The sequence below is a fragment of the Rhizophagus irregularis genome, chromosome 6 (genome assembly GCF_026210795.1).
Source record: "Rhizophagus irregularis chromosome 6, complete sequence".
NCBI classification, from domain to species: Eukaryota; Fungi; Glomeromycota; class Glomeromycetes; order Glomerales; family Glomeraceae; genus Rhizophagus; species Rhizophagus irregularis.
In genome coordinates, this window is record NC_089434.1 from 3,917,779 (window position 1) to 3,929,784 (window position 12,006).

Below are 12,006 nucleotides of genomic sequence, written 5' to 3' on the forward strand. Positions count from 1 at the left end.
TAATTTGCATGGCTTGGTAGTCTTTTTACATTGCAAAATATACTATAAATATTCTAGACTTATCTGTCTTCTATTTATATTACTTTATTTTGAATTTTGATACAGTACATTTTAAATTTAGTTATTTTCATCCTTTCAATAGTTATATGGTGTTATAACAGATGAAATTTATTTATAATAGCTTAGTATTTTTTTCATTGTATTTTCTTTATAAGTGCCAGTATAAAATATATGGATATTATTCTGATTCTTATTAATATTATAAATGTTACCAGTTGACCATATGACACCTTCAAAGTTATGTATTTGTAATGGCAACTGTGACAAAAAGCTCAGCTATGGGGTGTTTTTATGTAAGTTTATAGAAAATTTTACGTAAATTTACATAAATAATTCAATGAAATTTTAAAGACTCAATATGGATTTTAATTTTATGTGTAAAATAATATACTTATATATATATATGATTTTTTTTTATTTAAAATTAAAATAAAATAAATAAAATATATAAATATTATATTTAATGAGATCCATTAAATATACAATTTTATATTTTATACAAATTCTTGATTTTCTTTATGAATGAATAAAGTTTTTAATTATTTTATGATGTAATTTTGTATACATTTGATGTTGTTTACTAGTAGTGTAACAATGGAAGGATTATATGATAGTACCCAATATTTTTGCTAAAAAAATTATAGATTCATTCCTTCAAATATCTAATAAATTGATTTTTGACTTCTTTGAAAACCCCTCTTTTAAGAATTGATTTTACAGCCTCATTAGAAGTTTTATATTCATGGATTTCTGACCTCAACTGAATAGATATTTTAAATAAAATAGATGAAGCAATATTTAGTTATTAGATAATAACTGTATTCTGCAAATATAACTTGTAATTCTAAGTGAAAATATACGAAATAAAATAGAATACCCAGATGATATAACTATGTGTTTTTAAAATTAAATATCTTCTTTAAAATTATTTTTAATGAATTTTAATAACATTGCTAATAATCTTGCATTTTGATAGATTTCAGTTATTAAAAATTATATGATTTAATTCACTAAATTTGGATTTTATCTTTTATTATCTGTACAGGTATGTGCAAGCGTGAAAAGGAGTCTTATTATGAGCAATTAATTCGTTTTTTTCCCCTAAAAAAAAACAAATAATTTAGGATGATTGTCGTACTCATCAATGATTCCTAAGATTTTCTGAAAGTTTGTAATAAAAAACATTGATGTTAGAAATTAATATTTCTCGTATTGTAAGGCGAAGAAGGATTCAAAGAAAAATTACCGTACCGCACTGCCTATAGTATCCCCAAAGTTAGACCCCCACGTTATAAGTCCCGAGTATTTTACTAGATATAAAATTTTTACTCTCAATTAGTACCCCCTCTTAGTTCTGGTAACTTTAGCTTAATTCTGGTTAAAATTATTATGTACCCCTCATATAATACCCGGTATCTCACAAAGTACCCACGGGTATTATATAATTTTTAAATCAGGTATTTGTATAATATCCGGTGTATTATGTGCAGTGCGATACGGTATATTGGGGGAAGAAGATTTTTTTTTTTGATCAAGAAAAAATAATACGTAATCAAAAGTGATTGGGTTTTTAAACATTAGTTCAATTTAGTTAATATTAACAGGTTTAATATAAACGTTTATGCTTCATTTATTAACATTTTGTTTTTACATATTATAATTTTGTACAGAGAAGAAATATATTTGATGTACTGTCATAGGATGCATAGGATGTATGGAAAAATTTTTACATCATAGATGCGTAACAAAAAAAATTTTCAGGTTTTACTAAAATGATTTGATGCCGAAAATGTAATTAATTGATAATTAATATAAATAATGTAACAATGTGGCTTTGCCATTTTGTATTACAAATAAATCTTTCATATTCTCAAATCTTTTAAAAAATATTTTAAGGTAGCAATTTTGACTATTGACTTAAATTAATTAAAAAAATGTTAACGTGTATAGATGTAAATTGTTTTAAAACAATTTTGATAAATTAAACTCACTTTTAACCATTCATCAGTTAGTGTTTCAGTATCTCGAATATCAAATACCCAATAGAAAACAGTATTTACCTTATTTAAATCTGCTTTTTGTTGAAAATAAGTTTTCGCGCTTGCATACTGTATAAATAGATAAATAAAAAAAAAATTACTAACGTCAAAGGAGATTTCAAAGAAATCAAAATTAAAGTGTATGATTCATTATGTAATAACTAATTAAAAGCGTTAGTTAAAAAAGATATTACAAAATTATATATAAAAGTCAAATTCATCGATATGTGTAGGAGTGATCGCGTTGCGTTACCACTAATAAAGAGAGTTATTGGAAAAAAAAAATGAAACAAAGAATACATTCTTAATAATTACCTTCAACAAGTTCTTCTAATGATATATTATCATATTGTTCATCTTCTATGATCAGTAATTTTTCCCTGTCGATTTCACTTTATTGAATTGAACGGTAATAAGTTAAATAATTAGCTTTCACGCGTAAAATGTAAATTATAAAAATCAAAACTTTTTATTTTCATCTTTTGTCAATATATAAAAATATGGTACTTAAGTTAGCTTACACTTTAAATCGTTTACAAGAGTAAACCTGAAATCTGAACTTAAATATTACTGTCTTGTTGCGAAAAACCGTTAGACTTCAACTTGTGAGGTGGATTCTCAAGTATTAGGAAAACTTCGTAAATTCTGATTTTTGAAAAGTTCAAAGTGCCACATTTGTTTAAGTTTTCAAATAAAAAGTTTTAAAAAACATATACCAGCTAGTTAGTTTAAACCGAGTTTCAGGATATGAAAAAATGCATAAAAATGTTTATAATCAGAAAATAAATCATTGCAAGATTAAAAATTATTAAATTTTATTGAGTAATTATTGTAATTATTATTAATATATAACATTAAAGTACAGCATTATAGAAGAAAAAAATATTTTTTATGATATGAAATAACGAGGTTCGTTTCTTGTTTCCGATAGGGTTGAATAGGTTGAAACGGTTTAACCTCCAAAACCGTAGAGAGTGCGTCCTTGGCGTTTAAGAGCGTAGACTTGAAAAAGAAATTTTTTTTTTTATCAATAAACGGAATACAAATGAATGTGAGAATGAATTTTATAATGAAAATGAAACTTACCGACGTCTAGAGACGTTACTGTCTTGCGTTTTGCATGTTCTGTGTAGGTTACTGCATCTCGGATTACGCTTTCAAGGAAAACTTTGAGTACTCCACGAGTTTCTTCATAAATGAGACCTGAAATACGTTTTACACCACCTCTACGTGCGAGACGTCTGATAGCAGGTTTAGTAATACCCTGTGAAATTATTTTTATTTTTTAAAAGAAATAAATAAATAAAAATTCGAAACGAACAAAAGAAGTTTTACTATTATTATTTCTTACTTGAATGTTATCTCGAAGAATTTTGCGATGGCGTTTTGCTCCTCCTTTTCCAAGACCTTTTCCACCTTTGCCACGTCCAGTCATTTTTTATTGTATTGTTTTTACGGGATATAAAAAAAAAATATGGAGTAACCTAATTTCAAGGCGAGGGAGATAAAAGTTTTTTTTTGAAAATTTTTTTTTAAGAAAAGCGGAAGGCCCTTTATATATACCTGATCTGATCGCGTCTTATTATTTAGCATGTCAGGTGATGAATCACGATACACGTACTGTGATTAAATTTTTGTCGCGTCCGTAATAAACATATACATATTTAGTTACAATTACTCAATAATACTGATTACGACGTGTAACCGTGTCGTGTTGTCGTGTTACATATCTAAGTTATATTTGGTTATTTTTCTTACGGTAATTTTCTTTGTAAACACAAAGGGTCATACAATTTCTTTACTATTTTGAATGGTCACGTATGTCACGTATGTCACGTTATCACGTTAGCGCGTATCATCAAAACATCATTTTAGGTTGACGCGTAAAAACAAAAGCTATATAAAGGGCAAATTTTTAACTTCCTCACAATTTTTACCTACTTCACCCTCCTTTATCAAACATTCTCTTAATATTATAAACTTCTAAAAAAAACATAAAAATATAACAATGGCCAGAACAAAGCAAACTGCTCGTAAATCAACTGGTGGAAAAGCTCCCCGCAAACAACTTGCTACTAAAGCTGCACGAAAAAGCGCTCCAGCTGCCGGTGGTGTCAAGAAGGTAGAATAAATTATTTTTCATGACATTAAGTTTACCTCCATTTACATTTGATCTTTATTTTCTGTATTTTATTTTATTAGCCGCATCGTTATAGACCAGGAACCGTCGCTCTTAGAGAAATTAGACGCTATCAAAAGTCTACTGAACTGTTGATTCGAAAACTTCCATTCCAACGCTTGGTACGTGAAATCGCACAAGACTTCAAAACTGATTTACGTTTCCAAAGTTCGGCCATTGGAGCTCTCCAGGAAGCTTCCGAAGCCTACTTGGTAAGTGGTAAGTTTAAAAGTATTAACAATATTCATAAATTACATCAATTAATAATCATAAAAATATCTTATTTTGGAAATTTAGGTAGCACTTTTCGAAGATACGAATTTAGCGGCCATTCATGCAAAGCGTGTTACAATTCAACCAAAAGACATTCAACTCGCTAGACGACTTCGTGGTGAACGATCCTAATTTTTTTTTCTTTTAATGGGGGAACATTTTATATAAATTGGTTTTTTATTTCTTTAATGTAATTGGGTGGGAAAGTTGGATATCGTTATATTTTCCTTCGTAATTTTTAATATGTACATACTCATATAAGCCAAATAAATTTAAATTTCGCGTCTTTAAAACATCGCTAAAAATGTTATTGATCCACTAATTTGCCATTAAGATCAAGATCTGTTTAATCTAATCATCACATGTATTTTACTAACTACCGTAGGACAACTTCGAATATCGTGAAACCATATTACTATAGTTCGTTATCCAGGCAAAAAGTTGAGACTAAAAAAGTTGAGCCTATTAGTTAAAAAGGCTGAGTCATACTCTCATACATAACTGAAGCTAACATATATGATACTGAAATTCCTTTGATTTTTTTGTCACGCGAACCTAGAATTATTCGCTGTTGTTGATTGAAAAATTTTATTCGACGCAAAATTTCAGCCAACGATATTTTCGATATTTCGATATCTTAATATTGTCAAGAAATTTCCCTTAAAAAAAAATTTAAGCTTTCATTCGTTGTTACTGGATTACTCTTAACAAAGATTTCTTAAAGAACTGTCGCATTCGCCGCGCGAATCGTCGACACTAAGTGAGTTTGGTATGAATTCGCTTCTACCAAATAAAATATTTTACCCGTTATATTTGTAAAACTCCGTAAAAAATGAGCCTTTCACGGATCCATTCACGAAAAACGTAAATAATTCCGGGATTTAAGGTTATTAATATGAGCCTTTTACGAAAAAGACGGAATATAAAAAACGGATCGATTTTTTTTACAGGGCGATCTTACACTAAGTACGAAAAGAGTCTAAATTATTTGTTTTACGAATAAAATTATAAGGTAGTCAATACGATACTGACAAAGAACAGCAACTTACGTGAAGTAACTTCACTTATAGCACCCGATGGATCAGGTATTGCGTTCAACATAAAATAGCTCTTCTTATTCGATTTGCAAGTAAATTACTTTCTCATAATTCTTAAATTTAGCTCCTCAAACCAATAATAGACATAATGACTCACGGATAAATTTCAAAACTCGGCTTAGATATTATGTCCCGGTTTCAGAAGCACTTGTATCTATGCTTATAGGTCTTCTATAGTACAACAACAACGATATAGGGTGACCCAGAAACTGCTATTTTAATCGCAGGTTTAATAAGATTGGTACATGATATTATTGCCATTTTCAAAATAGTTGAAATTGATGTCGATCACGTAAGGTGGGACGAAAACAACAAAAAACAAGAAAAAAATATGTGTAATGTATGTGGTATAATGCAAAATCATAGAACATGTCATATATAATAAGCGACAATTAAATTACTTAGAACATTTTTTGTGGGTATTTGACGTTTATTCTTGGTATAATTCGATTAGGATTCTTAGATTCTGTATTATCTCGTGCTCTTTTGCGTGGATTTATTTCTGCTGTGGCAATTGTAATTATGATCGAACAACTTTTGGTTATGTTCAAGTTATCTGAGACAGCTGCAAAGGATGGAATTGGTCACGCATCGTCATCATTTAAAACTTTGTCTATATTATTACACATCTTGATCATGCTCATATATTAACTACCATAGTTTCATTCTTTTCTTTTAATAACTGGCTTCATCAAAAAAAAAATTGTCCAAACGATGGCCACAAGTGCAATTCGCGTTAATATATTCACAATCTTGTGTGATATTTTTAATTGAGATGTAGGTGGCGTCGATATTCTTGGATCCAGTTTCCAAATCCCTTTTCCGGTAAATTATTTTCATCTTAGGGATTGTTTTGAAGCAGCTGTTTTGATATCTGTTATCGGTTTTGTAGAAACTATTGTAGTCACAAAAACCTATGCGACAAAACATAATTATGCTGCTAGTACCAAACTTCCAATCGTGAGTTGGGTACAGCATATTTAATTGGAAGTTTTTCCAATGCTTCGCTGCTTATGGTGGTATGGCGAGACATGGTGTTAATGATAGAGCTGGTTCCAAGACTCAATTATCAGGGCTATTAATGCTTCACTTGTACTCTTATACTTACTTTTCCTTCTTGGTGCATTTTATTATCTGCCGAAACCAGTATTAGCAGCAATTGTCACTGTTGCCGCTATATCCCTGTTAGAAGAATTTCCACATGATTTATATTTCATGCACAAGATTAAAGCATGGAAAGATTTTGCTTTACTCTTTTCGACCTTTTTCTCCACTATTTTTATTTCTATTGAATATGGCACATTGATTTCAATTGCCCTATCGTTAATGCTTGCGGTTTAACATTCCACTTATCCACGTATTATATTATTAGTAAGTGCTTATAGTTAAATAATGGGTTTCTTTCTTTTTACTTACCTTTTTATTAAAAACCAATTGTATTTGCAATTATGTGGTAGGTCCTGACTAAGCTGAACATGTTGAAGGGGTGCTCGTTGTTAGAATTTCTGAACCCTTGTACTTCGCCAACACTGGGATCGGTTAAGGCGTCAAGAAGAATTCGGTGATATGAGTGTTCATCCTTCTGAAGAAGCTCGGGCGCCACCAATTGAGAATGTAATATTTGATATAGAAACAATGGAAGATATTGATGCTAGGTATGTATATAATGAATATATATATTTTTTATTACGAATTTACGTTGATTTAATAATAAAAAAATTCACAATCAATTATAATTATTTAGTGCTGTGCAATTCTTTTGGAAATTATTGTAGTATATCATCAACGTGGAGTTAATATATTTTTGTAAAATTGCGTGAAAATCAAAAAAAAGTTATTTATACGTACTGGAATAACGGATAGAGTTGGGAGTGATCATTTCTTTAAGAATTTTTTTTTTACTTTAAAAGCGATTATTAATTTGGATTTTAATTTATTTACATTTTATTTGTTTCAAATAGGCCAAATTCCTGATATTAATAGAGTAGGATTGAATATTGAATGATCTAAAAAATATATAATATTATTATAATGATGAAAATAATTGCTGATGCAATTGTTTTTAAATTAGATTTGAAAATCTATATATTCTGTAATTATTTACACTAAAAGATTTGTTGGCTGCCGATCGTATTAAATAGAAAAGCTTAAATCAAATTTGGTATAAGTGTATTATATAATTAGCTAAACATCATAAAAGGAAATCATTCAAAAACTAATCTTATGTTAACGTTTAACGATAATCACTAAATTAAGAACCATGTTAAAAAAAAAGAACAATTTTTGTATTTTTATATGAAAGGTACTACAGTATATATATATATATATTTTTTAATTTCATAATATTTATAAATTATATGTCAGTGAGATTGCCCGTTGGCGAGATGACCCTGTCGGCAAAATGCTTATCGGTGATATGGATATCGATGATATGATTGTTGGTGAGTTAATTGCGTTCCTTTCTCGTGGCTGTTATTTTAAAATAATTTTTTTTTTGTAAGTTTATATGTATTCGTACTCAAACTTTTGTTTTAATAAAATGTTTTGATCATGTGTCTACCTTTATCTACTACATTTCCGAAGTTAGAACTTTCCAGAACAACCTTACTCGGTTAATATTAATTTTTTTTTTTTAGTTACAAATAAATAATATACTTACTTATTAATTGTATTTCATTCGTCTTGTTATTACAATTGTACGGACTGGACATTTTCCTGGAACATCCAATTTCCCGAATTCTTATTTTCCAAATCCCAATTTGCTGGAATTCGATTTCCTGCCAATATCTTGAATTCCAATATCTCGAATTATAATATCATGAATGGACATTAAATTTTGTTAAGCAAATTAAAGTGAAACATTCTAGATTTCTAGTTGAATGATAACTGTTTATTCCGCGTTTCCTTTGTGAATGCATTTTTGTATAAAATTTAATAATAAAGTTAAAAAATTTGGGAAGAATGTGCTGAAATCAAATTTACAAAAAAAAACACTTCCGTATGTCAAGAAAATTGATTCATAAAAAAATTATACTGAAAATTTATGCCAAGAAATTTTTCTCCCGAAGTACAAACATCAAATTAATTTTGATTTTTTTTCCTTTGATAATGAATGAAAATGCTTGTATTGTTTAGGAAAACTAGACAAATTTTTTTATTTCAATGATATTCTTAGCTAAAACGATTGAATCACGTGATATTAGTAAGACATTTCCCAATAATATCCCTCAATTTTATCACCTAATCATTACTTAGTGAAATGAGTCCCGTATGTTATTTCATACAATATATGAACATCAATTATAACATATACACGTTAATTTTCAATAAAATGTATACAAATTATATAGACATGATCATTTCTTATATTTTAATAGTTTTGTTTGTTTTATTCATGCTTTTATTCATTCCTTTATTCATTCGTTTATTGTTTGCTCATTTATTTATTTATTCATTAATTTGTTTGTTTATTATTAAAAATTTCTCAATTTTTTTACACGTAAAAAAAAGTATTAAGAATACTAATTAAAAAAATAAATATTGAAAAAATAAAGTATCGGAAAATTAAAAATCACATGATATGAGGTGGGTCGCCATGGTGACAGGGTATTATTATTTTGATAATTTATATCTCATAATTGGAAAAGTTATAAAAAAAAGATTTATTTAAATTACAAACTAAGAAACTTGTAAAATATTTACTACTCTAGTCTTAGTGTTTAAATAATTCTAAGTATAATAAAAAAGTGAAAAGCTAAAAAAATGGAATTACTTAAATTACAAATTAAGAAACTTGTAAAATATTTTACTATATTGTTTTTAAATAAAAATTTAACAATTCCTTTCAATAGTTATTATCTTTTTTTTCAAAATGTAATTTTATTATTTTATTACTGTAAATTATAAATGGTTTTATAATGTTAGATATTAAAATAAAAACATTTAATTTATGATTTACTAACCATAGGACAATCTGATGCTTCTCACTATTAAAAAGTTTTGAAAGTTATAAAAAAAAGCATTCCAATTAAGGTGCGTCATACGTGGGTATAGTATTATAACTTTTATACTGATGTTGGACGATCTTTCTTTGGATTGATTATGTTCTTTTGATGGCCTTGCCAACTTCACATAAAATAAATAAATTTTACATATATAAAAAAAAAATGCCGGCCGGCCGGGTCATTTTTAAAATTTTATGTCATGAGAATCTAAAAATTTTTTTTGCCCGGCCTTATATAGGAACGAAAGGTTAAGTTATTTTAACAGGTTATTCAAATTGATATTTTTTGGTTACATCATTTCAGATCATATTCATTGTAGTAAAATTTTTTTTTTAATATAAATTACATTGTTTTTTTGTGCACCCTAAAATTTTTTATTTAAAAATGCATGAACGTATAGTACATATGATCTACAACTGACTACAAGTATAGATATTGACGAATGATCAAAACTCGTTTTTTTTTAATTATTTTATTAAATAAATAAAAATTCATTTTTTTTTTTTATTAAAACGAAAAATCTTTTTTAAAAAAAAGCAGATTTGAAAGATCAAGCAATTGCTTTTTTAAACTTAAACCGTGCTGTGACATTCATGATACACGTATTGGATAATGAATTGACAATATATTTTTTTTGATTAATTATTAAACAGAAGCTTGTTAAATGCTTACTTGTTATATGTAATAAATTAAATTTTTTTATTTTATTTTAAACATATAGACAGAAACAAAGGTATTACAAGTATGGGAGCGGAGCTCTCTACAAGAGGTTCGAAACTACACCTATCTAAATAATTACCCAACCCTCGAAAGAATCGTCCTGCCTGTTATTTGTCAAAAGTAAGAACTAGGTATAGCTTGTCCTGTAAGAGGAGCGAGAAGAATGAGAAAAAAAGGAAAAAAAATCTAAAAATTGTTCATTATCATTATAAAAATCTATACTATAATTAAAATTGTTCAAGAAAGAAGTCCAACCACTCGAGTGTAAATAATTTGACGTTATAAGAATCATCCACCAGTATCGGAGATTGAGAGTTCGGAGAACTATGTGCGATTCCGATCCGCGAGACGTCACGTGTCGAACGGTCGGCGTAATCTTGAGGAAGTTGAGAATCTAAAGAATTTTTTTGTGTGCGTCGTTTGTGTTTGTATTGGCGTTTTTTGCGTTTCGTGATGATAATTGATTTTTCTCAGTCGTGGAGAGCTTTGTTGTGTTTAATCCATATTTCTTGTAATAAACTGTCGACAAATTTGAAAGTCACGTGCCATGTTTTTGATTATTTGTTAATATAAGAATGAATAAAATGACACTGTTTTTGCTCCACAACTTAAAAATAAAAAATAAAAAAATAAATATTGATAAATTTTATTTAATATATCATGAATTATTATTAGGAACTATGAGATAAAATAAAATAATCCTTTATTTATATATATTTCAAGAAAAAAAATGATATAAAAATAAAATACTTTAAATTCGCTAAACTATAAGCTTAAAGGAATTACAGGACGACTAATACATCCAAAATAATTAAAATTTTCCATGATCATAACATTTGCTACTGATTCAGGATATGATGGTGGTTGTAAAGAATAAGAAACATAATTACGCATGAAGAAATGATTTTCAATTAAAGGGACAAAAGGAACAGAAGGGACACTCTCAATATTAACACGATTACCATTTTTCGTACGTTTTGTCGTTTGCCTTTTCTTGACGTACCAAATATTTTTTAAATCATTTCGAGAGCGTAATATTCCAAATTTTTCTTTCATTTTTGACTGTAAAAGTTTCCAAGAAATAATTTTGTTATTAGAGTTAAGATAGTCCTCAACCCATTCAACGATATACTCCTTCTCTTGGAGAGTGAAGGGTACGTCTTTAACTAAACGCACTATAGAACAAGAAAATAAAAGTTATTATAAAGTTTTTCTAATAAAAGAAAAAAACATTAAATATAATGTGATTCTTACATTTTGGGTCCATTTTATTCATCCAGCTAAAATTTATGATATATTATTAGTATTGTTAGTTATAAATTAAAATATTTTTTTTTTTTCAAAAAAAATAAATAAATAAATAAATAAATAAACTTACTGGTGACATATTTTTTTTGCGCTATATGGAATCAATTTGCTTATTTGAGCAAAAGGATTACGTTCAATTTTTCCTTTGTTAATCCATTTCTGCATGTAATCAACAATAATTTTTTCGCTCTAATATAAAAACAAAAATGAATAAAAAAATAAAAAATAATAAAATATAATAGATTTTTTATATATAAAGTTATTTAACATACGTCGGGATCAATCTTATTATATTGTTTCTTCTCACTTTCATTTTGGTATTCCAT

At 27.7% G+C, this 12,006-nt stretch overlaps 4 protein-coding genes across 4 annotated transcripts; 2 read left to right on the forward strand and 2 right to left on the reverse strand.

The window, feature by feature from the left end:
• Window positions 1–2,891: 2,891 nt before the first annotated feature.
• On the reverse strand, window positions 2,892–3,627 carry OCT59_026571 (trifunctional histidinol dehydrogenase). The gene is made up of 3 exons (XM_025321066.2): window positions 3,451–3,627; window positions 3,186–3,363; window positions 2,892–3,101 (listed from the first exon to the last, which is right to left on the reverse strand). The coding sequence occupies exons 1-3, from the start codon at window positions 3,532–3,534 to the stop codon at window positions 3,052–3,054; spliced, it is 312 nt and encodes a 103-aa protein (XP_025169877.1). The 5' UTR covers window positions 3,535–3,627; the 3' UTR covers window positions 2,892–3,051.
• Window positions 3,628–4,054: 427 nt separating this feature from the next.
• On the forward strand, window positions 4,055–4,837 carry OCT59_026572 (uncharacterized protein). Its single transcript, XM_066143246.1, has 3 exons — window positions 4,055–4,221; window positions 4,302–4,497; window positions 4,576–4,837. Exons 1-3 carry the CDS (start codon window positions 4,108–4,110, stop codon window positions 4,656–4,658), a joined length of 393 nt encoding a protein of 130 aa, XP_065992783.1. The 5' UTR covers window positions 4,055–4,107; the 3' UTR covers window positions 4,659–4,837.
• Window positions 4,838–5,979: 1,142 nt separating this feature from the next.
• OCT59_026573 (uncharacterized protein) lies at window positions 5,980–6,989 on the forward strand (the record flags this gene model as incomplete). The annotated part of the gene is made up of 4 exons (XM_025309533.2): window positions 5,980–5,995; window positions 6,103–6,231; window positions 6,430–6,608; window positions 6,696–6,989. 4 exons carry the CDS (start codon window positions 5,980–5,982, stop codon window positions 6,987–6,989), a joined length of 618 nt encoding a protein of 205 aa, XP_025169875.2.
• Window positions 6,990–11,137: 4,148 nt separating this feature from the next.
• Window positions 11,138–12,006, reverse strand: OCT59_026574 (uncharacterized protein; the record flags this gene model as incomplete). Its single annotated transcript, XM_025311617.1, has 4 exons — window positions 11,138–11,547; window positions 11,627–11,652; window positions 11,751–11,869; window positions 11,953–12,006. 4 exons carry the CDS (start codon window positions 12,004–12,006, stop codon window positions 11,138–11,140), a joined length of 609 nt encoding a protein of 202 aa, XP_025169874.1.

What these genes read in the sequence shown, in the direction of transcription:
- OCT59_026571 (XM_025321066.2), bottom strand. Translation starts at nt 3,534, where the DNA reads ATGACTGGACGTGGCAAAGGTGGAAAAGGTCTTGGAAAAGGAGGAGCA. An exon ending in TTCTTCGAGATAACATTCAA is followed by an intron (nt 3,364 to 3,450) that starts GTAAGAAATAAT and finishes ATAATTTCACAG; the next exon opens with GGTATTACTAAACCTGCTAT. An exon ending in AGTAACGTCTCTAGACGTCG is followed by an intron (nt 3,102 to 3,185) that starts GTAAGTTTCATT and finishes TTCTTTTTCAAG; the next exon opens with TCTACGCTCTTAAACGCCAA.
- OCT59_026572 (XM_066143246.1), top strand. Translation starts at nt 4,108, where the DNA reads ATGGCCAGAACAAAGCAAACTGCTCGTAAATCAACTGGTGGAAAAGCT. An exon ending in CTGCCGGTGGTGTCAAGAAG is followed by an intron (nt 4,222 to 4,301) that starts GTAGAATAAATT and finishes TTATTTTATTAG; the next exon opens with CCGCATCGTTATAGACCAGG. An exon ending in CGAAGCCTACTTGGTAAGTG is followed by an intron (nt 4,498 to 4,575) that starts GTAAGTTTAAAA and finishes TTGGAAATTTAG; the next exon opens with GTAGCACTTTTCGAAGATAC.